Source organism: Puma concolor, chromosome C1, assembly GCF_028749965.1.
Source record: "Puma concolor isolate L17-30 chromosome C1, mPumCon1.1.hap2, whole genome shotgun sequence".
NCBI classification, from domain to species: domain Eukaryota; kingdom Metazoa; phylum Chordata; class Mammalia; order Carnivora; family Felidae; genus Puma; species Puma concolor.
In genome coordinates this window covers 7,292,849-7,319,380 of record NC_141674.1, presented here as the reverse complement: position 1 = coordinate 7,319,380, position 26,532 = coordinate 7,292,849, and the positions used below count along the sequence as shown (strand labels likewise).

General features: G+C 42.0%; 1 protein-coding gene across 29 annotated transcripts in view; it reads right to left on the bottom strand.

Moving 5' to 3' along the window:
- Window positions 1-19,642, bottom strand: part of KIF1B (kinesin family member 1B) — a 146,413-nt gene extending 126,771 nt beyond the window's left edge. For 26 of the 29 annotated variants that reach the window (XM_086715627.1, XM_086715631.1, XM_086715632.1 and 23 more), the window contains exons 1-2: window positions 19,349-19,634; window positions 2,237-2,417 (exon numbers count right to left, since the gene is read on the bottom strand). In XM_086715627.1, coding sequence (XP_086571753.1) covers window positions 2,237-2,342 — 106 coding nt within the window. In that variant the 5' untranslated portion in view covers window positions 2,343-2,417; window positions 19,349-19,634. Of the gene's footprint in view, window positions 1-2,236; window positions 2,418-18,442; window positions 18,465-18,852; window positions 19,155-19,348 lie in introns of those variants that run through there. The other 3 variants (XM_086715654.1, XM_086715628.1, XM_086715629.1) reach the window with 3 other exon arrangements.
- Between the last annotated feature and the right edge of the window lie 6,890 nt (window positions 19,643-26,532).

The following is a 26,532-nucleotide window of genomic DNA, read 5'->3' as shown; positions in this document are numbered from 1 at the left end:
TTCTCCTGGATAGTTCAGTATGTAAAACATATCACAGAGAAAAGTAGTTCTTTTTAGGATCAATTCTGGCTCCTGACCCAGGACTTCCTAAAGCCCACCTTCTAAAAGAACTAAATGATTATACCAGCATTTTCAGAGGCAACACCAACAGCCAAAAATGCCTCCAAACTAAGTTACAATTAAATACATTTTTCAGAGAGAAACAAGAGCTCAATAATCAGGATTCAGTATGTTCACTTCAGCAGCACATATACTAAAACTAAACTGATACAAATTAGTATGGCCTCTGTGCAAAGATTTATATATTGTGTAGAACTTAATTCTTTTTTTTTAATTTTTTTTCAATGTTTATTTATTTTTGAGAGCCAGAGAGACCCAGAGCATGAGCAGGGGAGGGGCAGACAGAGAGGGAGACACAGAATTCGAAGCAGGCTCCAGGCTCTGAGCTGTCAGCACAGAGCCTGACGCGGGGCTCAAACTCACAAACTGCAAGATCATGACCTGAGCTGAAGTCAGATGCTTAACCGACTGAGCCACCCAGGTGCCCCTATATATTGTGTAGAACTTAATTCTTAAAATGAAGCATGAATAATACCATAGCTTAAATGAGTGGCATTTAGAACATAAACACTTGTTCTCTAGTTCAGTTATAAATCTAGCTCAATTTTTAAGAAAGGAGCAAATCATCAATATTGACCTTTTTTAAAAAACTTGAAATATAATTTACATACCCTACAAAGTTCACCCATTTAAAGTGTACAATTCAGTAGTAAATTTTGCATCTTTGTCTTTTACAATTACTCATAGGATATAATTCATACTCTAGCATCTTTTAAAAATATCTAATAAAAAGGCAAACTCATAGTAACAGAGAACAGAGGCTAGGGATGGGGTCGAAGGTGAGATATTCATTAAAAAATACACACTTTTAGTCATGAAATGAAGAAGTTCTAGAGACTTAACGTGCAGCATAGTGACTATAGTTCATAATAATGTACCGTATACTTAAAATTTGCTGAGAAATAGATCTCAAGTGTTTTCACCACACACACACACACACACACACACACAAAGGTAATTATGAGAGGTGATAGATACGTTAATTACTTTGGACTGTGGTAATCATTTTGCAATGTATGCATATATCAAAACATCACGTTGTACACCTTAAATATATAATTTTATTCCCCACTGGTAGAATTCTCTACAGAGAACACTGGCAAATGGCCCACACATAGAGGAGATCAGAATGGTTTCCCCAACAACTAGGCATTAACTTGTGTGTCCGGAAGACCTATGATTCTGCTTTATCACAAAGTTGTAGGTTTTAAGACAGTAGAACCTACCAGTATTTTGAGTAACAATTTGCCTCCAGATCCATATCAATTAATTATTAATCCAAGTACAAAATAAACCAGCTTAAGTCATTTTTCACCTAAGCAATTATATATAAAGAAGTTCAAAAGTAATGACTTCAATTTCAATAGATAATTTTATTTGTAAAAAAATTATAAACAAATGATTACTGATAATTTTAGTAATAAATTTGTGAGTTTATTACCAACTGTAGCTATATCTGTTGTTCAACTCAAAGAATCACTGTAAGGAAGGAGAGTAAGTTTTAAGACCATCTTGGCAAGGTCAAGTGCCATTTAAAATGAAGAAAGAAAAATAATCTTAGAGCCTCAATAGATACATTTCACATCATGGTTAAGTATAAATCACTGCAAACACCTTTATTATCATTAAGATTTCAACTTAAGGGGCGCCTGAGTGGCTCAGTTGGTTGAGCGATTGACTTCAGCTCAGGTCACGATCTCATGGTTCATGGGTTCAAGCCCCATGTCAGACTCTGTGCTGACAGCTTGGAGCCTGGAGCCTGCTTCCAATTCTGTGTCTTCCTCTCTCTCTGTCCCTCCCCTGCTTGCGCTCTCTCTCTCTCTCTCTCTCTCTCTCTCTCTCAAAAATAAGATTAAAAAAATATTTTAACTTAATAACTCTAGCTAAATTAGTTGCATTTTCCAGGGATTTCTCAATTGTAAAGAACAAAAGAAATAGTCCATATTTAAATATACGAAAGCAAAAATCACAGGGCGAAGCACTTAGTGGATCATTCAGAATAGCAAAGTCCAAAGTGTTAATACCCAAATGTTCATTTATTCTGTTCACATTAAGAAGGGAAAAGAGAAAGGATAGGAAGGTGAGATATAATTGATAGAACACAACATGTACTCACTGGTCGAGTTGCCTTGCATCTGAATGATGCACTTGGACTCTTTGCTGGTCTCTCGAGAATTGAAGGGCCGAACCCGCACAGCCACCTTCACTGAGGCTCCCGACATTCTGATGGTCTTGTTATATATATGCAGTCCAGAAATAAAATATCAAATCTTCTTTTGAAGTTATGTGCAAGTTTCCTTCAAAAAGAAAACAATTCCACACAGGTAGTCAGAATCAAAGGAAGCATGGGCTAACGTGAGCCTAAGGGCTACTCTTGTACCTCTTTGTACTATTTTTTTTTTTAATTTGTGTTTATTTACATTTGGGGGGGGGGAGCAGCAGAGAGAGAGGCAGTCACAGAACCCAAAGCAGGCTCCGGGCTCTGAGCTGTTAGCACAGAGCCTGATGTGGGGCTCAAACTCATGGACCGTGAGATCATGGCCTGAGCCAAAGTCGGAAGCTCAACTGACTGGGTCACCCAGGCGCCCCAATCTTTGTACTATTTCTATTTCCCTTTCTAAAAACCTCATCCCTTTTCATCCTGTAGATCTTATATGCTCAAAATTTTCCAAAATAGAAAATTAAACACCTAAGTTTATTTTCCTATTCAACTATCTCTTTCTCATACCTAAAAAGTCCCTAAACTTAATAATAAAAAATATATAACTACAAAATAACAGGCCTCTTTCTTACTCTGTTTTTCTGGATCTTCAGTAATGTATGAAAAACACAAATGTTTATCTGTTAAAGAGAGTTCCTTACACAAGTAACTTCCCATCTGCAAAACCACTTATTATCTTCCTTTAAAGAAACGCTCTGAACTTCCTATACACTAATTACACTGTGAAACATTCAGTTACATGATATATAATTAAACAGCAAAGGATAACGATAAGCTCTGGCCAGCTCTTTCAACTTCTAAGTATCTCGGGATTCCTTTAATTTTCACGTGTATCTCATTTGACCCTTACAACCATCCTGTACAATAAGCAGAGAAGTTTCCAAGAGACCCAGGTTCTACCCTCTAATATGCTAGTGACTCATGGTAAAATCAAATCACTACATTTCACTACTGAATGAAGCCATAGGAAAAAATGTGGACATTTTTCAGAGGCATAGTTTCCCTCCCAACAGAACAAAACAAACATTATTCTGTGAAAAAAACCCACGTAAGTAATTTCCACAAGAGACAACAGATCTCAATCTGTACTCTATCCATTATATAAATGTCCTTGAGAAGAACCAAACAAAAGAAAAAACTAAAATAAAGAAAAACACATTTAAGTCCAATTATCGGGGAACCCCAATAAACCTTCAATCTAATTTTTCCCACATAATTAAGTAGAGATTAGGAATCCTAAACTACAGCTTTACAACTGCTAAGGCTTTCCAATAAGGCAAAAATCAATTAATCAAAACAAAACAAAATAAAACCAAAAAGCCACTCTCTACCCTAGCATTACCCTATCTTCTTTTCTTAGCAGCACTATGTGAAATTCCTGTGCTTTGGAACATGCTTATTGTCCGTCTCTCTCAACTCTGTCCAAATGCTCAGAGATCTAATTTGCTACCACTTAGACCACTGCCTGATAAAAGAGCTCGGTAAATGTTTGTCGAAGGAGTGAATTAATGAATTGCAGTTGACCCTTGAACAAATGGGTTTGAAATGTGCAGGCCCACTTGCACATGAATTTTTTTCCATAAATACAGTAGAGCATTGTAAATATATTTTCTCATGGGGCACCTGGGTGGCTTAGTCAGTTAAGTGTCTGACTCTTGATTTTGGCTCAGGTCATGATCTCACAGTTTGTGAGCTTTTTTTTTTTTTTTTTTTTTAAGTTTTTTAAAGTTTATTTATTTATTTTTGAGAGGGAGACAGAGTGAGCAGAGGGGAAGAGGGAGAGAGAGAACCCCAAGCAGGCTCCATGCTCACAGTGCAAAGCCCAATGTGGGTCTCAAACTCATCTATGGTTTTTGAGTTTGAGTCCCACATCAGGCTCAGCACTGACAGCAAAGAGCCTGCTTGGGATCCTCTCTCTCCCCCTCTCTGCCCTCCCCTGCTTGTGCTCCCTTGGTCTCTCTCTCTGTCTCGCTCTCAAAATAAATAAATAAACATTAAAAAAATGTTTAATGTATTTTTTCTCATAATTTTCTTAACATTTTTTCTCTTTATTGTAAGAATATAGTATATAACACATGTAACATACAATATACGTGTTAATCGACTTTATGTTATCAGTAAGGCTTCTGGTTGACAGTGGGCTGTTAGCAGTTAAATTTGGGGGAGTCAAAAGTTCTGTGTGGATTTTCCACTACGTGTGGGGGGAGGGCACTGCTAACCCCCACATTGTTCAAGGGTTAACTGAGAATTATCTGTTCAAGTCCTCTGCCTGGTTTTGTTTCACATAATTATAATATTTATTGATATTAATCTTTTTCATATTTGCTGGAATGTTTTTCCAGTCTGTTTCCTATTTTATTTAACATTCAACAGATGGTTCTTGTTTAATATATCAAACATTTATTGTAATCACATCAAATAAAAACTTAAAGTTATTTGCCCTCCCAGTCAATATAGCATCACCTATAGTCACTAGCTGAGGACTTTGCCAAAAGAGAGTTAATGAAGCATTCAGAAAAAGAAAGACATGGAACACACTTTAACCCCCACACAAGAGTTCACAGTGATATACAGCCATCGTCTGAACACTCAACATGCTCCATTATCTTCTCCCCCAAACTCGCAATCTCTGCCCATCTTCCCGTTTCTATCTGACCCCATATCATAAATCTTGGAGTCATCTTTGTTTCTTTCTCTTTGAATCCTTTTATTAGTATTAAAATTATTAATGATATGCTATATAAAAATTTTTAAGTTTATTTATTTATTTTGAGGGGGAAGAAGGGCAGAGAGAGAAGGAGGGAGAGAGACTCCCAAGCAGGCTCTGTGCTGGCAGTGTGAAGCCCAACGGGGGGCTCGAACTCACCAACCATGAGATTGTGACCTGAGCCGAGACCAAGAGTCAGATACCTAACTGACTGCGCCACCCAGGCGCCCCTATGAACTTTTAAAACATAAATTTGCAGGGTACCTGTGTGGCTCAGCTGGCTAAGCGTCCAACTTTGGTTCAGGTCATTATCTCGCAGTTCGTGAGTTCAAGCCCCGCGTCGGGCTCTGTGCTGACAGCTCAGAGGCTGGAGCCTGCTTCTGATTCTGTGTCTCCCCCTCTCTCTGCCCCTCCTCTGCTTGTGCTCTGTCTCTCTCTCTCTCTCTCTCTCTCTCTCTCAAAAATAAACATTAAAAAAAAAAAACACATAAATTTTCTATCACTTCCTTCCTCTCGTTCTCATTGCCATCACCCCTAACCCACTGCCACTGCCTAACCCTAGTCCTCACTACCTCATGCCTTCCATACCGGTAATAGTGGAACTAATCTTAGACCTTTTCATTTTAATCCAATAGTCCTTCCACAGCGTTGCACAAAACTGAGTCACACAGGGGTCTTTTGAAAAACAAATGAGCCTGGTATTCAACAGTCTTGAAAAAGGCCCCAGGTTGGGGCGCCTGGGTGGCGCAGTCGGTTAAGCGTCCGACTTCAGCCAGGTCACGATCTCGCGGTCTGTGAGTTCGAGCCCCGCGTCAGGCTCTGGGCTGATGGCTCGGAGCCTAGAGCCTGTTTCCGATTCTTTGTCTCCCTCTCTCTCTGCCCCTCCCCCGTTCATGCTCTGTCTCTCTCTGTCCCCAAAATAAATAAACGTTGAAAAAAAAAAATTTTTAAAAAAAGAAAAAGGCCCCAGGTACGGAGTTTTTGTTTTCATTTTTCAAAGATTATGTTGCAAATCTCCAGCTGAGAACCCTGCAATACGCAACTGCTTAACCTTGCTGCAATATTAACCTTTCTAAAGCATGACTGTCAATTTCACTTCCAAACTCAAGAATCTTCTCTTATTCCCAGTGCTTACAATATCAAGACCAAAGTCAAGGTACTCTGTGTTCTAGTCAAGCTCCGTTACTATCCCACACACATGCTCTTTCACACTTGTGAACAATTTCTCCCCTACAATTTTAATTTTTCTCCTATTTGATGCCCAGCTCCTGTCTTACTTCTTCCAAAATGACTATCCAAACATTGCAGGAATCACTGGTATTTCCAACAGCACTTACAGCCCCAAACACATTATGAGAACCCTGCTATCATTCTATGTGACTGCATTCTATCTTGTATTGTTCTTTAATAGATTCCCAAAGTGAAACTCCTATTGCTTCAAAAAAACTCTTTGAACTTGGGCTTCTTGAAAAAATGGCTAATTCCAAGTCTGGTCAAGAAATTTCAAGATGATCCTGGGACATTTTAGTGTGATCACAAGCAGGAAGCCTATCAAAGATGAACAGAGTCAAGGCAAAAGCACACCAGTGCCAACTCAAAGGCACTCCCCAAGATGGAATACTTAAAGCATTAAAATGCATTCATGAAAACCACAAGTGGACTGAAAAACATCAAATATATAAATTCACAAGTTGAGGGGCACTTGGGTGGCTCAGTCAGTCAGTTAAGCATCCAGCTTCGGCTCAGGTCATGATCTCACAGCCCAGACCTGACCACCCAGCCTGGAGCCTGCTTCGGATTCTGGGTCTCCGTTCATGCTCTGTCTCTGTCTCTCTCTCAAAAATAAAATAAAACATTTAAAAATAAACAAATTCATGAATTCATAATGATACTTAAAAAAGAAAAAAAACCTCATTCTTAAAATTGGCAAATAAAATAATTGAGCATACACCTAGCCTGTATATCCTGTATAAACTATAGTCTGTGACAGCCAAATGGTTGGTGAGGGCTAGCTCTTCTCACACACACACACAAAAAAGTCCAGCTAATAAACGCAGAAGAGGTGACAGAATTGGAATGTCACCATGTTTCCAACCCTACTGATATAAAAGCTCTCTGCAACAACAGTCACTAGCCACAAAAAAAAAAAAAAAAAGTCATAGATGAAAAAAGGTTGGTTGATGTGGGAACATTTTTCTTTTTATTTATTTTAAAGGAGAGAGCATGAGTGTGCAGAGGGGAGAGGCAGACAGAGGGAGAGGGAGAGAGAGAGGGAAAGAAAGAGAGAGGGAAAGAGAGAGAGAGAGAGAGAGAGAGAAGGAAGAGAGAGAATCCCAAGCAGGCTCTGTGCCATCAGTGCAGAGCCCAACACGGGGTTCAATCTCACGAACCCTGAGATCATGACCTGAGCCAAAATCAAGAGTCAGATGCTTAACCAACTGAGCCCTGCAGGCGCCCCAATGTGGACACGCTGTATTGCTTGGATTAGGCTGACGATATCTGAACCAAATAATCAGTCCTAGTGTCACTAAAGGGGGGACACCTGGGTGGTCTATGCTTCCATGCATGCTATACACAGCACCACCTAGTAAGTATTCTTATCCCACCCCCTTTAAAAAAAAAAAAAAGAGAGAGAGATGAAGCCTCAGCTCTAACCACCTAGGAGAGCAAATAAAAAATGTAAATGACACCTAAAAGATACAATCAGCGAAAACCAGAACATAGAAAAATCTACACGTCAAGTCACCCAGTATCTTCAGATAAATAACATGCAGAGGTAATAAAAGGAACTTGGGTTAGTTATAAGTGCGATGATTTTTTTAATCAAGAAAACCTGCAAAAACACATTTCTTAGACAATCATAATAGCCTGAACATAGACTCAGTATCTGATGATGTTAAGAAATTTATTAGGGGAAGATACAAGAAACAGGTTTGCCAAAATGTCCACCATTACTGAATACTGTCGATGTTTCAATTAAAAAAACAAAACTTCCTTCTTTTGTATTCTACCCAAAGCCTACCAAGTACTGAATGCTGCTGACTGATTTACAGACAACAAAGAATGAATGTCCTTGTGCGGATTTAGATATAAAGAGCTATGGATTTGTCACTAGGAACCGAAATACTAACGTCTCTAATATCTGCTTACTTCTTCCATCCATCGAATCAACTGCCAAATCACATAGCTTTTACCTAGAAAATCTCTCCATTTCCACCACTACCATCCCTTTTAGATTTTCGATATTTCTCACCCAAGATGGTTAACTTTAACCACTTTCTCTCTTTCTTCCTTCCACCCCATTCGACTACACAATAGGTCACTTTCATCTACTCCATCCATAACCAGGCAACACCGCCAAACTGGCCTTCCTGAAGCACAGGTCTGTTCATATCAGTGTCCACTTAAAAATCCTCAAAGTGTCCCTACTGTCTACCAAACAATGGCTGAACTTCCCACACTGCATTCAATGTGTTCTGCGACATAAACCACCTACTTTTACAAACCCACAAAACACTGCCTTCCATCCACATTCCTTAACAACCACTCACCAGAGGGCTTCCTGAAAGTATCTCATGTTTTTCTGTGCCAGTGCCTTTGCTCCAACGTTCCTTCTACCCACTGTGACCTTCTTCCTCTACCAATCCAATTTATTCTTCTAGGATCTTCTTCTATGCCACCTATCTCTAAAGCCTTCATAGAATCTCCCTACCTCCCAAACCAAATGCTAATGCTTCTCCATTTAATACTACTCAAGTCACTGGCCTTACCTAGGGCAAGTAAGTTATTTACTTTTCTTATCTCTACTGTAAATTTTAAGCTCGTTGTGGACAAGAACAGAATTTTAGTCATGTTTCTAATCCCCTAGCTACAGGGGCTTGAATACAGTAGTTAAAATATTTTGGTTGAATTCCTAGTTATTGTATCAATGGACTGATGCTTGAAGGGCATTAATAAAAACCATAAGTTGTTCCAAAATAGAAACAGGTATTTGATCAGAAGGAAAAAGGATAAAATTAATTTCAAATTCTTTCCTAATTGAAGTGTTAAGTCATTCTTTTTTGGAAGTGATAAGTACATTTTAAAATTGCTTTTCCCTCTGGGTGCCTGGGTGGCTCAATCATTAAGCATCTGACTTTGGCTCAGGCCATGATCTCACGGTTTGTGAGTTTGAGCCCTGCTTCTCTCTCCCCCCCTCCTGGGATTCTCTCTCTCTCTCTGCCCCTCGCTCACTTGTGCCCTCTCTCTCAAAAAAATAAATAAATAAATAAATAAATAAATAAATAAATAAATAAATATATAAATAAAACTTCCCCCTCAAATAAATAACAAAATTACTTTTCCCAAACAATTTGAACCTAAATATGTATTTTGTTTCTGATTTAATTGTCTTGAGGTAAAACTGCAACCATCTTCACAAGCGAGTCAAAATTTTACATAATAATAGGAAACTATAGTTAAATGGACTATAGAAAGTGTTACTTTGTTACTTCCCTACTACTATAAACAGTACCTCTTTTATAGTAGAATTACATCAAAGAATCACGGCTTCAAAATTCCCAGGCTGTTAAAGAAATATTACCAATTACATAAATCTGAAATCAGGTTTAAATTCCAATGAGAAACAATTATTACGGAATACTTTTAGGAGGTTACAAGAAAACAATACTTCTTAAATTTAGCATAAAAATACATTTTCCAAGCTTTGAACAGCCAAAGGAAGAAAGACAGGAAAGACCATCACATACTCTAAATCACTTACACAGCCTCAGCTCTAGCCTGTGCCTCTGACCTGTTTTCCTTCCTATGACACACAATTAGAAGCATCAGGAAAGCGGAATGGAGCAAAAATTCCAGAAGCATTCACTAACAATAAAGGGAAAATAAAACAGTTAGGTCTAAGTTATTTGAATTTTTCTGAATTTTGCCCAATTGCTTAACTTTGATCTTGTGCAACTGAACTTGCCCTCAGAGGTTCCCTGGAGTATTAAGAGCCTAAGAAGACTAATTTTCAAATTAACCATTCAGCAAAGTGAGTAAACAGGAACAAAATACAACTAGCGTTTGGTTGGTCTGTTTTTGTAGTATCCCTTTTCTATAGAAGACAGCGAAGATCATATCCCCAACATATAAGTCAGTTCATGTCATTTCCTCTCTTTAAAAACCTTCCACTGGTTTCCGTGGCCTCAGAACACACCCTAAAAATCCAAGGGCCTCTGCAATCCAACCTGCTTCCCCAGTCACCATTTTCACTGCCCAGCTTCAAGCCTTCTTCCCCACCAAGCACCCTCTTACTACACCAAACACGCAATTCCTGGAAGCCCAATCCCCCTTCTCAACCTGTTACATCCACGTCTTTCCAGGAGAAGGTCAAATGTCACCATAAAGCAAAAAGCATTAAGTCATATATTCCTTAACGTGCCCCTTTCTGGGCCAAAAGTGATACCTTCTTTCTCTTTGCTCCTTAGAAATGTTGTGTTGATTCTTCCATTTTTCTACTTATTCCATTCTGCCCAATGTTGCAATCAGTATTTCACTTAACTCTCCTACACAGACACATTATTCAATACATATATGTCACAACTGAAAACAGAATTTAAATAAGAAATTTAGTTTTTCAAATTCAATATTCACACAGTTTGCTATATAGCAGCAGATTTACAACAGCAATAAGCACTCTATTTCAAAGATCATCTTTTCCACTGAATTATGGTTTCAAGAATGAATTATAACTTGAAGAATGAGTGGGTACCCAAAAGTAAGCATCAGCAGCTAATGAGACCATTTTGAGACTCTATGAAAACTTCATTATTATAAGTTTCACATCTCTCAATCCAATACTTTCCATGAGAACCAAACAGATTTTAGGATCCAATACTCTGTGTCCCTGATCATGGCTATACTGATAAAATGGCCCACCAAAAGGTAAGAATTTTTGTATGTGTATGAGTTACCTGTCTATTCTTGGTCTTTGACTCTATAAACAAAAAGCAGCCATGAGCCAAGCTGTGAAAACTCAAAACGAATCACATGTTGGAAAAGCTTCTTTCTGCACTCTAACCCAGTGCCAAAAATCAGACTGCACAGAAAGTCTCCTGACAGATCAGATTTTCAATCTCAAATGGGGTTAAACTAGCTCACCCAGGCTCCCCAACTGTTTTCTTTTAACCACTATCTAAAGTAAGTTTTAAAATACAGTTTTAAAACTGTCACTGCAGTTTTAAATAAAAGGAAAAGATGTTTTTCAAGGACATTTTTTAAAAAAGTAATCCAACCCGCTTTTCAAACTGAGAATACAACATTAAAATATAACCAGTCTTTTTTTATGAAGGCTATGACTAATATGGTTCAGATATATAAGTTTATATGAAGAGAAATCTGAGCAGAAAACTCATTATTTGTCACTGCAATTAAGAAATCTAGAGGGGAGCCTGGGTGGCGCAGTCGGTTAAGCGTCCGACTTCAGCCAGGTCACAATCTCGCGGTCCGTGAGTTCGAGCCCCGCGTCAGGCTCTGGGCTGATGGCTCGGAGCCTGGAGCCTGTTTCCGATTCTGTGTCTCCCTCTCTCTCTGCTCCTCCCCCGTTCATGCTCTGTCTCTCTCTGTCCCAAAAATAAATAAAAAAAAAAAAAGAAATCTAGGATCCTCCTTTCCACTCGTAACATGATTTTTTTTTTAATGTTTTCATTTATTTTTGAGGGACAGAGAGAGACAGAGCATGAGCAGGGGAGGGACAGAGAGAGACAGGAGACAGAGAATCTGAAGCAGGCTCCAGGCTCTGAGCTCTCAGCACAGAGCCCAACGTGGGGCTCAAACCCATAAACCGTGAGATCATGACCTGAGCCAAAGTCAGACATCTAACCAACTGAGCCACCCAGGTGCCCTTCACTCGTAACATGATTTTATTCATAAACCAAGAGGTGCATCAGGAGACAACAGTTCCTAGGCGCTGGCTCAGTCGGTAGAGCATGTGACTCTTGATCTTGGGGTCAGGAGTTTGAGCCCCGTGTTGGGCATAGAGCTTACTTAAAAATAAAAATAAATAGGAGTGGCTGGGTGGCTCAGTTGGCTAAGTGTCTGACTGTTGATTTTGGCTCAGGTCATGATCTCACAGTAGTGAGATAGAGCCCCCTTTAGGCTCTGTATTGGGCGTAGAGCCTGCTTAAGATTCTCTCTCTCCCTCTGCCCCTCCCCCACTCTGCACATACATGTGCACTCTCATAAATAAATAGAAAATAAATAACAGACAACAGCTCTTGTGGCTTAAAATAAAGTATTCCAAATGACAGTGATGTTTTTTCTTTTTTCTTTAAAAGGACAGTTAATATTAAACTCTAGTAAGTCAGTTCATTCTAATACCTGAAGCTACATCTCATAATTTTATTTTGGCAGATCTGCTGGGAATTCTGCCACTTAAATTTCAACATTCCACTGAAGCTCTTCTATTGTCAAAGTGAATGACAGACAACACCTCCTCCCGGCAATGTCCAGGCTAAAGTCAACTCAGCTCGGTCATAGTATAGAAATGGTAAGTTTCAATCAGAGGTTAATTCAAATTTGGTATGAGTCATGGTTCCCTCCTTCTGAAATCTGCCCTGACCACACCTCTGCAGCTACCTGCCCGGGAGGTAGCTTACTACCTGGGCAAGAATGCAGGTCAGACTTTTCCGTGTATTGATAACATGCCAATCTTGATAAACCGGCACCGAAAGTTTAATAGATATGTTTTCATTAAGATGACAACACAGAATACAAGTATTCCAAACTCTCACAAGGGTTAAATAATGAGTTTTCTGCTCTGATTTATCTTTATATAAAGTTATATATCTGAACCATATTAGTCATAGCCTTCATAAAAAAAGACTGGTTATATTTTGATGTATTCGCAGTTTGAAAAGCAAGTTGGATTACTTTTTTTTAAAAAGGTCCTTGAAAAACATCTTTTCCTTTTATTTAAAGACCTGTTAAAAACACCGAGTGTGGGGGTGTCTGGGTGGCTCAGTTAGTTAAGCGTCTGACTCCCGGTTTCAGCTCAGGTCATGATCTCATAGTTTCGTGGGTTTGAGCCGCGTGTCAGGCTCTGTGCTGACCGTGCAGAGCCTACTTGGGATCCTCTCTCTCCCTCTCTCTCTGCCCTTCCCCTGCTCACACTGTCTTTGTCTCTCTCAAAATAAAAACATAAACTTTAAAAAATTATAAAAAATGGGATGCCTGGGTGGCTCAGTCAGTTGAGCGTCCGACTTTGGCTCAGGTCATGATCTCGTGGTTTGTGGGTTCGAGCCCCCGCATCAGGCTCTGTGCTGACAGCTCAGAGCCTGGAGCCTGCTTCAGATTCTGTGTCTCCCTCTCTCTCTGTACCCCCCCACTCACACTCTGTCTCTCTCTCCTTCAAAAATAAATAAACATTAAAAAATTTAAAAAAAAAAACCTCTTCGTGTATGTATATAACATATGTATATATCAGTATGTCTATAACACATTTCTCTTACAATAATATTCAGATTTATTGAAAAAAGTTTCTCTTTATGAACCATTATATATAGACATTATATGTGTGTATAATTTACCTTTCCCTTTTTACCTTGACTTCTAAAAGTTTCAAAACTAAACTATAATAACCACATTACATAAATTGCTGTAATGTGTTTATTTCATTTTTCCTCCTGTTACACAAAGTTTTGTTTTTTCTCTATACTTTAACAGCCCCTCTGTATTTATGGTACTTGTGGTAGGCTGCTCAAATCCTGTTTAGAAGCGGTAAGTGGTACAAACTGTAAACAAATAAAACATTCCGGCAATAAACCTATTCTGCTATTTAACATCAGAAATATGTTATGTCAAAATTCTAGTTCCTAAAAACAGAAGCCTTTAAAAATGATACAAAAATGTGTGTTGAATGAATTTGAAAACAGTGTTGAGTGGCCAGAAAAGCAGGCCAAGATCTGAAACCAGATCCACCAAACAGAAGCAGGCAAAAGCTCAGTTAAGGAGGGAGTGTGAACTTCCAGTACCGTGAAGGCATGAAGTGTGTCCCCTGGTTTTGGCAGTAAAAGGCTGGAAGCCAGAGCAAGAGCAGGTGTCAGCAAAGTGAGGGCCACTGAAGCCAGTCTGTGGTGGGCTGGGGAGTAACTAGGAGGCTAGAAAGTGGATACAAGTATCCTCCTTGCTTCCAGAACTGGACAGGAGAGTAACAGCTAGGAGGAAACACGAATGAAGGAAGCATTTTTCTCCCCTGCTTCCCTGTTTTTATTAGGCGAGATCTGCATGTTTCTATACTTTATTCAACAGCTATTTACTAGGTGCCTAGGTGCCCGTGACAGGGATTTCTAGGAGTCTGGGATAAATCAATGAATGAAACAGATAAACATCCTTGCCATGGAGGAGCTAACATCCTAGGAGGGGAAGCGGGGACACTAAAATAATAATTTATACAGAATGCTACATGATAATACGCATTACCAGGGAGGGAAAAGTACAGCAGAGGCAGGTGTGTGGTGGGGAGGAACGCTGTGCAGGTGCATAAATGAGGTCAGGTTGGGCCTGCTGAGGTGATGAGGTGTAAGCAAAGACTTGAAGGAGGTGAAGGAGTTAGCCAAGCAGCGTTCAGGGAAGAGCATTCTAGGTCAGAGCAAAGGCCCTAAGGTGGGACTGTGGAGGAGGGGAAAGGAGTAACCAGTACGGCAAGTCCCTAAGATTACAAGGCAGTGCTAATATCCAGAACACAGGCTGAGGGATTAGCTAAGTCAGGGAGAGTAACTCCTCACCACACTTGAGGAAAGAAGGTAAGAAAGAAGGCAGAGAATTCTGTAAGTAGAGGAAAGGGAAGAAGGGGTGGGGGAGTTCATGCCTTCTTTTCCCTATGAGGTGGTAGGTAAGGTTTTATGCCAAACACAGGGCAGTGGGGAGGCTTGAGTAAAGCAGTCGAAATGTTAGAAAAGTCACTGTGGAAGACAGGGGAGGGAACTGACCAGAATTACTTCGACACCAAAGACAGGTTCGGAGGAGACCTAAGATTACACGTTAATTGTGGCACTACCCCCTAGCACTGTGAGATTTCTCCCTGGCAGACTAAACCCAGAAGGTATGGATGGTAAGAATGATGCAAGGCTGGCGTGTGCATAATGGGTCTTGCAGAAAAATGAATTAAAAACTGCAAGTGCCAGTCAGAAAATAGCTAGAGCAATGCACCCCACAAGTCACACGGAAGGAAAAGCTGGAAGAGGCTGCTGCACCAGGAGACTTGAGGTACAAGAGCACACAGAAAAAGACGATAGAAGTGAGAGCTATAAGTGATCAGAACTTCGTTCAGAGCTGCAGGCCAATCTGAGATCTGAAGACAAACCTGAAGGCTACGATAAGTGAAGACGATGTGGCCACAACAGTGAGTTACGGGAACATGGGAGCGTGAAGCCAACGTTTGCTTGAGCTGAAGTCAAGGAATTTTACAGTTAAAGGTAGTTAGTTACAGAAGTTCAGTATAGTGGTCAGGTATTTCTAATGACTCGGGGTGGGAGAGTCACTTAGCCTGTTTCTTCATCTGTAAAATGGGAGTCATAGTATCTATTTCGTATGGTTGTTACAAGGATTAAAATAGAGGGGCGCCTGCGCGGCTCAGTCGGTTAAGCTCATGATCTCACGGTTTTGTGAGTTTCAGCCCCAAATCGGGCTCTGTGCTGACAATGTGGAGCTACTGGGGATTCTCTCTCTCTCTGCCCCTCCCCACTCACGCTGTCTCTGTCTCTTTCAAAATAAATAAACTTAAAAAAAATTTTTTTTAAACAAGGATTAGTGAATAATGCAAAGTGCTTGGAAAAGAGCCTGGCACATTAGAAAGAGCTCAATGAGAGTAAGCTATTTTGTCAATATTGTTGTTGTTACTGTTTATACAGTCATTGACATCTGCCAGGATGATGTCAGAAATTCGGATGGAAGGGAGAACTAATCCAAGTATCAGTGATATCAAACAGAGCAATGGTAGAGGGTGGTACAGTTGAATGATATGCTTTGGCATAGACAATGTGGTATTAAATATCAAAAAAATTTTTTTAATCCATCGTTTACGATCTTTTGACTTCAAACACATATACAAACACAAAGCAATCATAAAAGTACCAATTGAGTACTAGAGAAGTATTATATGACAATACAAAAGGGAAAAGGCTCTGACTATAAAAACCATGGAAGCCATCATGGTATGAGCAGTGGTACATTAAATTGTACTAAAACGTAAAAGAGTTGGGAGTTAACTTTATCCTACCATGCCTGTATACAAACAGAAGTTCCTTGAGGGTAAAGAACTAAATCTCTACATGCACTGCCAATAAACTGGTAATGAATGTCATAAAAGTGAGCATAAATGAATCAATGGGCCATTAACCAAACAGTCCACCTCAAAGAGAAGCCCAAGGACTCTTTTGCAAGGTTTTCCTTGCCACTGTCACATCTGCTTCGTTCATCTTCTATTCCAAGGAGCTGCACAAAGAAAAGTTCTGGAAGTATGTATTTATCCATACTTTTATGAACTCCAGAGATTCACCAGTTTCTGTTTCAACAAGGCCATCTTTCAAAGAGAAAACTACATGAAATAGACAGGCTATAGTTTCACTTCAGAGCCTTGTAAAATTATATCATTATCAGTTTACAAGATCAAAAGGATATGCTTAACTCCTGGAAAAGACCTGCTGTGATTAGCAGCCTGGGAAGGAGTTTACAAACTAGGAAGCAGGGGCCTATTGTCATCCTTTACTTTGTACCCAGAACAAGCCCTTAGCAGGGAACTGGGCTAGAAAGCCCTGGTCTTGGAGAGACTCTGTTGGCACTCTTCTTGAGAGTTTATTCCCTGCACAAATTCAAAGTGCAAAGAGAAAAAAGGAAAACTGCATTCATATCTGGTCTTGAAAAGAAAAGTGGTCTGTTTAAAGCCTTCGAAGCTATACTTAATTGGATAAATTTTGGAAAAACATTCATCAGAGCAGAGCTGCACGGATTCATAAAATTCTGCCTCCAAATCAGATTCACAATCAGGTCTGATTTTATTAAATGCTGAAATTATATTGAACCACAATTCTTCGGGTCTTTTTTACTAATAGAGTAACTGTAAAAATTTTTTAACTTAGAAACAGTTCTTAATTGGGCATGGAATTTTAAAACAAACATTCTGTATTTCTCTCAAGTTAAAGTAATACAAAAAAGAACTCGCTTCTATTGACGCCATTTTTGATTCAACTAAGTTCTAAAAGAAAAGCTTAACAGTAAAAGCCGAAAAATAAAGTATTAAGACTTTTCTTAGGGGCGCCTGGGTGGCGCAGTCGGTTAAGCGGCCGACTTCAGCCAGGTCACGATCTCACGGTCCGTGAGTTCGAGCCCCGCGTCGGGCTCTGGGCTGATGGCTCAGAGCCTGGAGCCTGTTTCCGATTCTGTGTCTCCCTCTCTCTCTCTCTGCCCCTCCCCCGTTCATGCTCTGTCTCTCTCTGTCCCAAAAATAAATAAACGTTGAAAAAAAAAATTTTTTTTAAAGACTGTTCTTAGAAAACCCTATCCGAAAATTTTTAGAGAGTTCAACTTAAGAAGTTTACAGGAATTTGTTCCACAAGAAATAGAGTTTGAAAGCAAAGGGCACAAAGAAGACAGGCATGGCACTCTCCAGGTCCTGTCCACGCTGAGCACGTAGGAGAAGACAGATTGACAGTCTCACACTAAGTTCCATCACTGATCATTTCCGGATCTGTTTCACAATCCCAACGTGTGTACAATCCTTATACTCTATCCTCACACAGCAAGTTAGCTCCGCTTGCCTCACAATCCAACAGCCACACCAAGTTAATTAGAAAGCACCACCTCACTTAAGAGAACACAAGCTCAGATTTTATTATGACTAAGCTAAGCCGACAAAATGCCAGCCTTTAAATAAAATATCCACCATGATATCACTTAAGAGCTATTCAAATCCAATCACCATACTGCCCTAGGCCTCAGACAGACCCATCTAGGACACAAAGCAACATATTCAGTGTCGCACAACAGCTGCCTAGAACAGTAAGAGATATGCGAGCAAGGGATCTGTTGACAATCTAATTTCAGCTACCTCCAGATTCCACAAAGGTGACAACGTGCATCGTCAGAAATACTGCTGCACGCCTCTCTCACTATGAGAATATGCCGGCTCAGTAAACCTCTGCGTGGTGAGCTACTCTGAGAAACCCTTCCCTGCAATGCAATTAACTCTAACTGGAAGCCTCCAGACGGGAAAACTGGCCTCAGCGATCCTCAGATGTGCCCGTGTGCGTGTAAGGGATCAGCATCAGGCCTCCATGGCCACAGCACGGGCCATACAAGATGAATACACAGACACGGTATTTCATCCCAACAAGAGGGGCATCTTGAAGGCACTTTACCATAGAAGCTCACGTAGCAATTCACCAAGGAGAAAAAGTGATCTGGGGAGTTCAGGTCCGGTTTTAGGGCCGGAACGCGCTGTGTTGCACGAACAATGACTAGCTTGCTCGAGCAGGCTCCCAACCCCCACGGCTCGGCTTCTGGTGCGGCCAGTCACCCCGAGAGCTGCCAGGGCTGTCACTCGGTGCCTTCCAGCAACCGGACTTGGCTACTGAAGGATTTGTCAGATCATCCTCCCAATATGGCTGCCAGAGTAATCCCGAGCTGCTGCTCGACGCCGAGACCACACCAGCCTTCCTCGCGGCTGGCCAGCATCCCGCACGCCCCCTCCCTTCCACCGCGCTCCTCTCCAGTCCTCGCGCCCTCGGCGCCCCCCCCCCACCCTCCGCCTCGCCGAGCCCCTTCCTACCTCCATCTGGCAAAGGGGCACAACCACAGTCCCAGTGTCAGCCCCGATGCCAACCCCAACGGGGGCGAGGGGAGAGGGGATGGGGGAAACGAAACCGGAGGGGCTTCCAGGCCGAGCAGCGCCCGCTCCGCGGAGCTGCAGTGTGCGCAGAGAGCGCAGGCAAAACAGACCCACGGCGGCGGGCAGGCTGACCGCTGGGCACAGCCGGGCCCGGCAGCTCAGGGGAAGCGGAGGGAAGGTGCGGGTCACTGCGGGGGACCCAGCAGGCCGCTGGACCCGAGCCCGGGGGCTCGCCGGCCCAGGGAGGGTCCCCCGCCCCACCCCACCCCACCCCACCCCAGTCCGCGCCCCGCTGGGGCGGCGCGGCTCCCGCCCCGCCCGGCCCTTCCTCCGCTCAGACCCCGCCCGGTCCCGGCCCGGCCTGCCCCTCCCCCGCGGGCGGCCCCCTCCCCAGCCCGGCGGCGGCGAGCCGGCCGCTGCCCGCCCCCCGCCTTACCTCAGCCGCGCTACGGACCGACGGGCGGACGGGCGGGCCGGGTCAGCAGGCGACACGGCGCGCGGGGGCGCGGGGGGCCCGGCACCGAAGCGCCTCAGCGCGAGCAGCGGCCGCCGCGAGCCGCAGGGCACCGCTCCGCAGCCCCATCACGCAGCGGCCCGGCGCCGCATCGAGGGCCGCGGCGCGGGGAGGGCGAGGACACGGGACGCCGGGGCGCGGCGGCGACGGAGCCGGCGGTGGCGGCTGCAGGGGACGGGGAGCGGCTCAGACTCGCGCTGGCGCCTCCCAGGGCTGCCGCCGTCTGACTGACCCGCGTCGGTCCTAGCGAAGCTCCGCCCGCGGCCGCCCGCGCCGGACACCGCCCCGAGCCCGGCCACCGCTCGTCACCTCGGCCCGCCCCGACGTCCGCGATTGACGCGGGGGACAGCCAATCGGAGCTTAGAGCTCGAGGCTGCCGGCCAATCGCAGGGTGAGCCGGAGAGAGATTGGGGCGAGGAGCTGCGGAGATGCCGGGGCGCCTCCTGGTGGCCCAGGAGCCGGCGGGGGTGCGGGGCTCCTGGGCTTGCGGGATTGGGGAGGCCGGCGCCCAGAGTCCCCTCCCGGTTGACCCGCGAAGCATGTTAGTCGGCAGCAGTCGCGCCCGGCCCACCTGATGATCCACCTTGAACAAAGCTTGGCCAAGTGGGGCGGGGCGGGACTGTGGGGACCTGACGCCTTTGGAGGGGCTGAGATGCATATGGGAGGCAGCCGAGTGTGCAGTCATTGTCCGTTTGGAAAGCTTCTCACACGTTGAAGCCGCCGAGCACGGCGCAGTCGGAATTGAAACACGCAAAGGGATGAGTGTATTATCCCGCAGCAAGCTTTCCGGCCTATTCTTATCGAGCCCGATCACAACACCTCCCACACGCCACCTTGGGAGAAAAGGCGGAATGAGTAATGGAAAAGCATGACTTAGTGGGCATTCCACTCGTCTCCTTGGGAGACCGCGTAAGGGCCGTGAGTAAAGGAACAAAACGCTTTGTATCGTCTCTGAGCTAATGACCCGAACTCCCCTCTGGGAGATGCCCTTGAAGAGGGGGGTTGTTGGAATTCAGCAACCCGGACAACACAAACAGGCTAGTAGTGATTTTTTTAAAAATCAGATTTAGATTCAGCTCAAAAGGCAAAGCCCACAACTGTTCGTGAGTGGTCCAATTCAGTACTTAATGAAATACAATAGTCAACAGCATACATGTGCAATTATCATGCCAAGCACTATTATTTTATTAGGTTGTGAAATGCTTTCCTATTTACTAACAGACAATGAAAGTAAAATACGATGTTCACCCTGAATTCAATACAGTTTTGGATGTACAAAGCCTTACTTATAAGCAGACACGAAAACACCGAAATTAATTTCCTACACTAATGATTTTGGAAAATCCCCATCCCCACTAAAGTCCTCATACTCTCTATCCAGTCAACATTTATTGAACGTTTCTCATTTTATTTAGAATTTCAGCTCCACCTACCTGCAAAAGGATTTGACATAACTTCCCTGGAAGTATAAAAGCAATAAATCTTTATAACATTAACATAGGAGTAAAGTTAATAATTAAAAAAAAAAAAAAAACAACAACAACAATAAAAGCCTGTATGAATAAGCCGGGTACATAGAAAGAAAAGTAATATTAAAAAGCAGAGTCAGGGAATGTGCCACTGCTGAGCACAAAACTCAGCTCTTAGCTTCCTGAAAGCCAGAAGAAAAATGAAATTCCAATGGGCTAATGAACAGAAGTTCATCAGTTCATCAGCAGACATCAACTTTTTCCTTGTTTGGAGCTCTTTGTGTAAGTACTATGATAAGTACCATGGAGAGTTACAAATACCTGGACGGTAGTTAATGTTGTCTGAGCTCTCAATGGAGCTCAATCTAAAAAGAATCTAAAACCTGGTGAAGGGAATGTGGTGGCCATCAGCACTGAAATTAAGCAAAACACACTGAGAAGGGTCCATAGAGGCAGGTAAGGCTGTTCTAGGTTTCAAGGCCAAAACAGCCGGCGCTGCATCAGCCTTTTTCTCCTTTGATAGATGAAGTCACTCTGCAGAGCCATTCAATTTCTCAGATTACAGATTTTGTACAAAAGTACCTTTTAGAAACTGTCAAGTTCTAGAAAATTGAACTTAGCCATGGCCCCATTGGGCTATCCCTAGAATGCAAAAAGAACAACATCAAAAGATCTATTAATGGGGCGCCTGGGTGGCTCAGTCAGTAGAGTATGCAACTCTTGATTTTGGGGTTGTGAGTTCAAGCCCTGTGTTAGGGCTAGAGTTTGCCTTAAAAAAAGAAAAGAAAAGAGAAGGAAAATGAAGGAAGGAAGGAAGAAAAGAAAGAAGAAAAGAATGAATGAATGAAAGAAAGAGAAAAAGGAAGGAAGGAAGCCTGAGTCCTGGATGACTCAGTTGGTTCAGCATCTGATTCTTGATTTCTACTCCAGTCGTGATCTCACGTTTCACAGGTTCAGGCCCCACATCGGTCTCCAGGCTGACAGTGTGGAGGCTGCTTGGGATTCTCTCTCTCTCTCTCTCTCTCTCTCTCTCTCTCTGCCCTTCCCCTGCTCATGCTCTCTCTCACTCAAAAAATTTATTTAATTAATTTATTTATTTAATTAATTAAACTTAAAAAATATTAATGTGATGCATATACCCCACTACTACAACTATAAATAAGGTTTCTGGATACAAGGTCAACATACAGGGGTGCCTGGGTGGCTCAGTCGGTAGGCGTCCGACTTCAGCTCAGGTCATCATCTCATGGTCCAGGGATTCAAGTCCCGCGTCGGGCTCTGTGCTGACAGCTCAGAGCCTGGAGCCTGCTTCAGATTCTGTGTCTCCCTCTCTCTGACCCTCCCCCATTCATGCCATGTCTCTCTCTGTCTCAGAAATAAATAAACATTAAAAAAATAAAAAAAAAATTAAAAAGATCAACATACAAAAAGACAAAGTGTTCCATTTCATTAGGAATAGCCAATTAGAAAATGTGATTTCAAAAGATCCCATTAAATATAACAGTAAAACTATTAAATATGTAAGGTTAAGTTGACAAAAGATAAGCAAGACCCATATGGAAAAAAAATTATACAGACGTATTGGTGAAACACATTAAAGGATACCTAAGTATCATGGCAACATTTTTCTGGAACTGTCTTATAAGGCAAGGGAAACAAAAGTAAAAATAAACTATTGGAACTACATCAAAATAAAAAACTTCTGCACAGCAAAGCAATCAACAAAACTAAAAGACAGCCTATTGAATGGGAAAGATATTTGCAAACGGCATATCTGATAAAGGGTCAGTATCCAAAATATATAAAGATTTTATACAACTCAATACCAAAAAGCCAAATAATCCAATTAAAAAGTGGGCAAAACAAATGAACAGACATTTCTCCAAAGGACATACAGGGGCACCAGCTGGCTCAGTTGATGGAACTTGCAACTCTTGATCTGGGGTTTGTGAGTTCAAGCCCCACCTTGGGTGTAGAGATTACTTAAAAATAAAATCTCTTGGGGGGCACCTGGGTGGCTTAGTTGGTTAAGCGTCTGACTTCGGCTTAGGTCATGATCTTGCGGTTGGCAGGTTCAAGCCCTATGTCGGGCTTTGTGCTGATAGTTCAGAGCCTAGAATCTGCTTTGGCTTCTGTGTCTCCCTCTCTCTCTGCCCCTCCCCCATTCATGCTCTGTCTGTCTCTCTCAAAAATAAATGTTAAAAAAAATTTTTTTAAATTTTTTTTAACGTTTATTTATTTTTGAGACAGAGAGAGACAGAGCATGAATGGGGGAGGGTCAGAGAGAGGGAGACACAGAATCTGAAACATGCTCCAGGCTCTGAGCTGTCAGCACAGAGCCTGACGCGGGGCTTGAACTCACAGACTGTGAGATCATGACCTGAGCCGGAGTCGGCCGCTTAACTGACTGAGCCACCCAGGCGCCCCTAAAAAAAATTTTTAATAAAAAAGTAAAATCTTTTTTAAAAAAAGACATAAAGATAGCCAACAGACACATGAAAAGATGCTCAACATCATTCATCATCAGGGAAATACAAATCAACACCACAATTAGATATTACCTCACACCTGTCAGAATGGCTAAAATCAAAAACACAAGAAGCAAAAAGTGTTGGTGAGGATGTAGAGAAAAAGGAATCCCCATGCACTGTTGGTAGGAACGCAAACTGGTGCAGCCACCATGGAAGACAGTATGGAGTTTCCCCAAAAATTAAAAATAGAATTACCATATGATCCAGTAAATCCACTCCTGGGTATTTACTCAAAGAATACAAAAACACTAATTCAAAAGGATACATATACCCCTTTGTTTATTACAGTGCTATTTATAACAGCCAAATCTAAAACAGCAGCCCAAGTGTTCATCAGCTGATGAATGAATAAATAAAATGTATGTACACACACACACACACACACACACACACACACACACACACACACAATGGAATATTACTCAGCCGTAAAAAAGAATGAAATCGAGGCATTTACAACAATATGGATGCAGCTAGAGAGTATAATGTTAAGTGAAATAAGTCAGTCAGAGAAAGACAAATACCATACAATTTTACTCATATGTAGAATTTAAGAAACAAAACAAACAGGGGCACCTGGATGGCTCAGGTAGTATAGTATGCAACTCTTGATCTCAGAGTCATGAGTTCAAGCCCTATGTTAGGGGTAGAGTTTACTTTTTTAAAAAAAGAAAGAGGGCAGGGTTGGCTCAGCATCTGACTCTTGATTTTGGCTCAGGTCATGATCTCATGGTTCGTAGGTTCGAGCCCCAAGTCAGGCTCCATACAGACAGTGCAGAGCCTGCTTGGGATTCTTTGTCTCTCCCTCTCTCTCTGACCCTCGTTCTCTCTCTCTCTCTCTCTCAAATAAATAAGAAGGGAGGAAGAAGGAAGGAAGGAAGGGAGGAACTCTTAACTACAGAGAATAAACTGATGACCAGCAGAGGTGAGGTGGGTGGGGAGATGGGTGAAATGGGTGAATGGGATTAAGAGTACACTTCTTGTGGGGCGCCTGGGTGGCGCAGTCGGTTGGGCGTCCGACTTCAGCCAGGTCCCGATCTCGCGGTCCGGGAGTTCGAGCCCCGCGTCAGGCTCTGGGCTGATGGCTCGGAGCCTGGAGCCCGTTTCCGATTCTGTGTCTCCCTCTCTCTCTGCCCCTCCCCCGTTCAGGCTCTGTCTCTCTCTGTCCCAAAGATAAATAGACGTTGAAAAAAAAATTTTTTTTTTAAAAATAAAAAAAAAAATAAAAAGAGTACACTTCTTGTGATGAGAACTGAGCAATGTATAGGATCGCTGAATCACTACACCATATACCTTAAGTGAAATGTAACAGGGTACGTTTATTACTGGAATTAAAATAAAATTAAATACATCAAAATAAAAAAATAAAAATTCATCCAGTCACTAAAAATAGAGGGAGATAGTCCTACATTTGGACAGGAAAAAATATTATCAGATTGTCAATCCTCTCCAAATTTAATCTGTAAACTTAATTAATGTAATTTCAGTGAATGCTCCAACAGGATTTTTCATGGAATTTGACAAGGTGATGATAAAATTCAAATAATAAATCTATTTCGTGCCCATTTAAAAAATTCATATGCTAGAATGAAGACAAGATTATCCACGGCAATTTTTAAGAACGAGATGTGGGGACTTGCCCATAAGTTAGCAAGATTTTCTGTAGCATCATCCTAATTAGAATTCTGTTGCACTGGCACAAGAATATACAAGTCCAGAAATGGAACAGAATAAAGTCCAGACCACATGCATATGGCAATACAACATGTGACAGCATTGGCATTACAAATCAGTGGGAGAATGGTAAACTATACATGATAATAAATGGTGCTGGAATAATCATTTACCTATACAGTGAAAAATGTGATGCTTATATCACACCATATAAAAAATAAATTTCAGGTGGAATGCAAGCCTGAATCAGAAAAACAAAGCTTTAAATATTTCAGTAGGAAATATAAAATATTTTATGATGATGAATGAAGAAAAAAAAATTTTTTAATGTTTATTTATTTTTGAGAGAGCTAGAGAGACAGAGTGAGGGAGGGGAGGGGCGGACAGAGAGGGAGACACAGAATCCGAAGCAGGCTCCGGGCTCTAAGCTGTCAGTGCAGAGCCCAATGCGGGGCTCGAATCACGAACTGTGAGATCATGACCTGAACCAAAATCAAGAGTCCATGCTAGTCGGTTAAGCGTAGGACTCTTAATTTCAGCTCAGGTCATGATCTCATGGTTTGTGAGACCAAGCCCTGCGTCCAGCTCCATGCTATCAGCATGAAGCCTGCTTGGGATTCTCTCTCTCCTTCTTTCTCTCTTTGCCCCACCCCTGTTCATGTGTACTCTCGCATGCAAAATAAACAAATAAACATTTAAAAAAAAGAATATTCCTTTTTTAAAAAATCTGTTTTATTTATAGGGCGCCTGCTGGCTCAGTCTGTAAAGCATGCGACTTGTAATCTCAGGGTCATGAATTCAAGTCCCACATTGGGTGTGGAGCCTACTTAAAAACAAAACAAAAAGAAAAACAAAAACTTCAGGGGTACCTGGGTGGCTCCGTTGGTTAAGCGTCCGACTTTGTCTCAGGTCATGATCTCATGGCTCATGAGTTTCAGGCCTGTGTCAGGCTCTGTGCTGACAGTTCAGAGCCTGGAGCCTGCTTTGGATTCTGTGTGTGTCTCTCTCTCCATGCCCCTCCCCTGCTTGTTCTCTCTCTATCTCTCAAAAGTAAATAAACACGGAAAAAAAAATTTTAATTAAAAAAGAATCTTTACTTATTTATCTGAAATAAACTCTACACCCAATGTAGGGCTCAAACTCATGACCCTGAGATCAAGAGTTACACGCTCCACCAGCTGAGCCACCCAGACGCCCCCAATAAGGGAAAATATTTTAAACACGAAACAAACACTAAACAAAAAAGACAGATTAATTTGGCTATAATTTTAAAAAACAAAACACTTATATACAACAAAAGATACCATAAAACAAAGGAAACAACAAACCATAGATTGGACAAATATGTTTGCACCAACTATAACCTGCAAAGCGGTCAGAATATAAAAGAAATCCAATCGATTTACAATAATATAAACCAATATGAAAAATA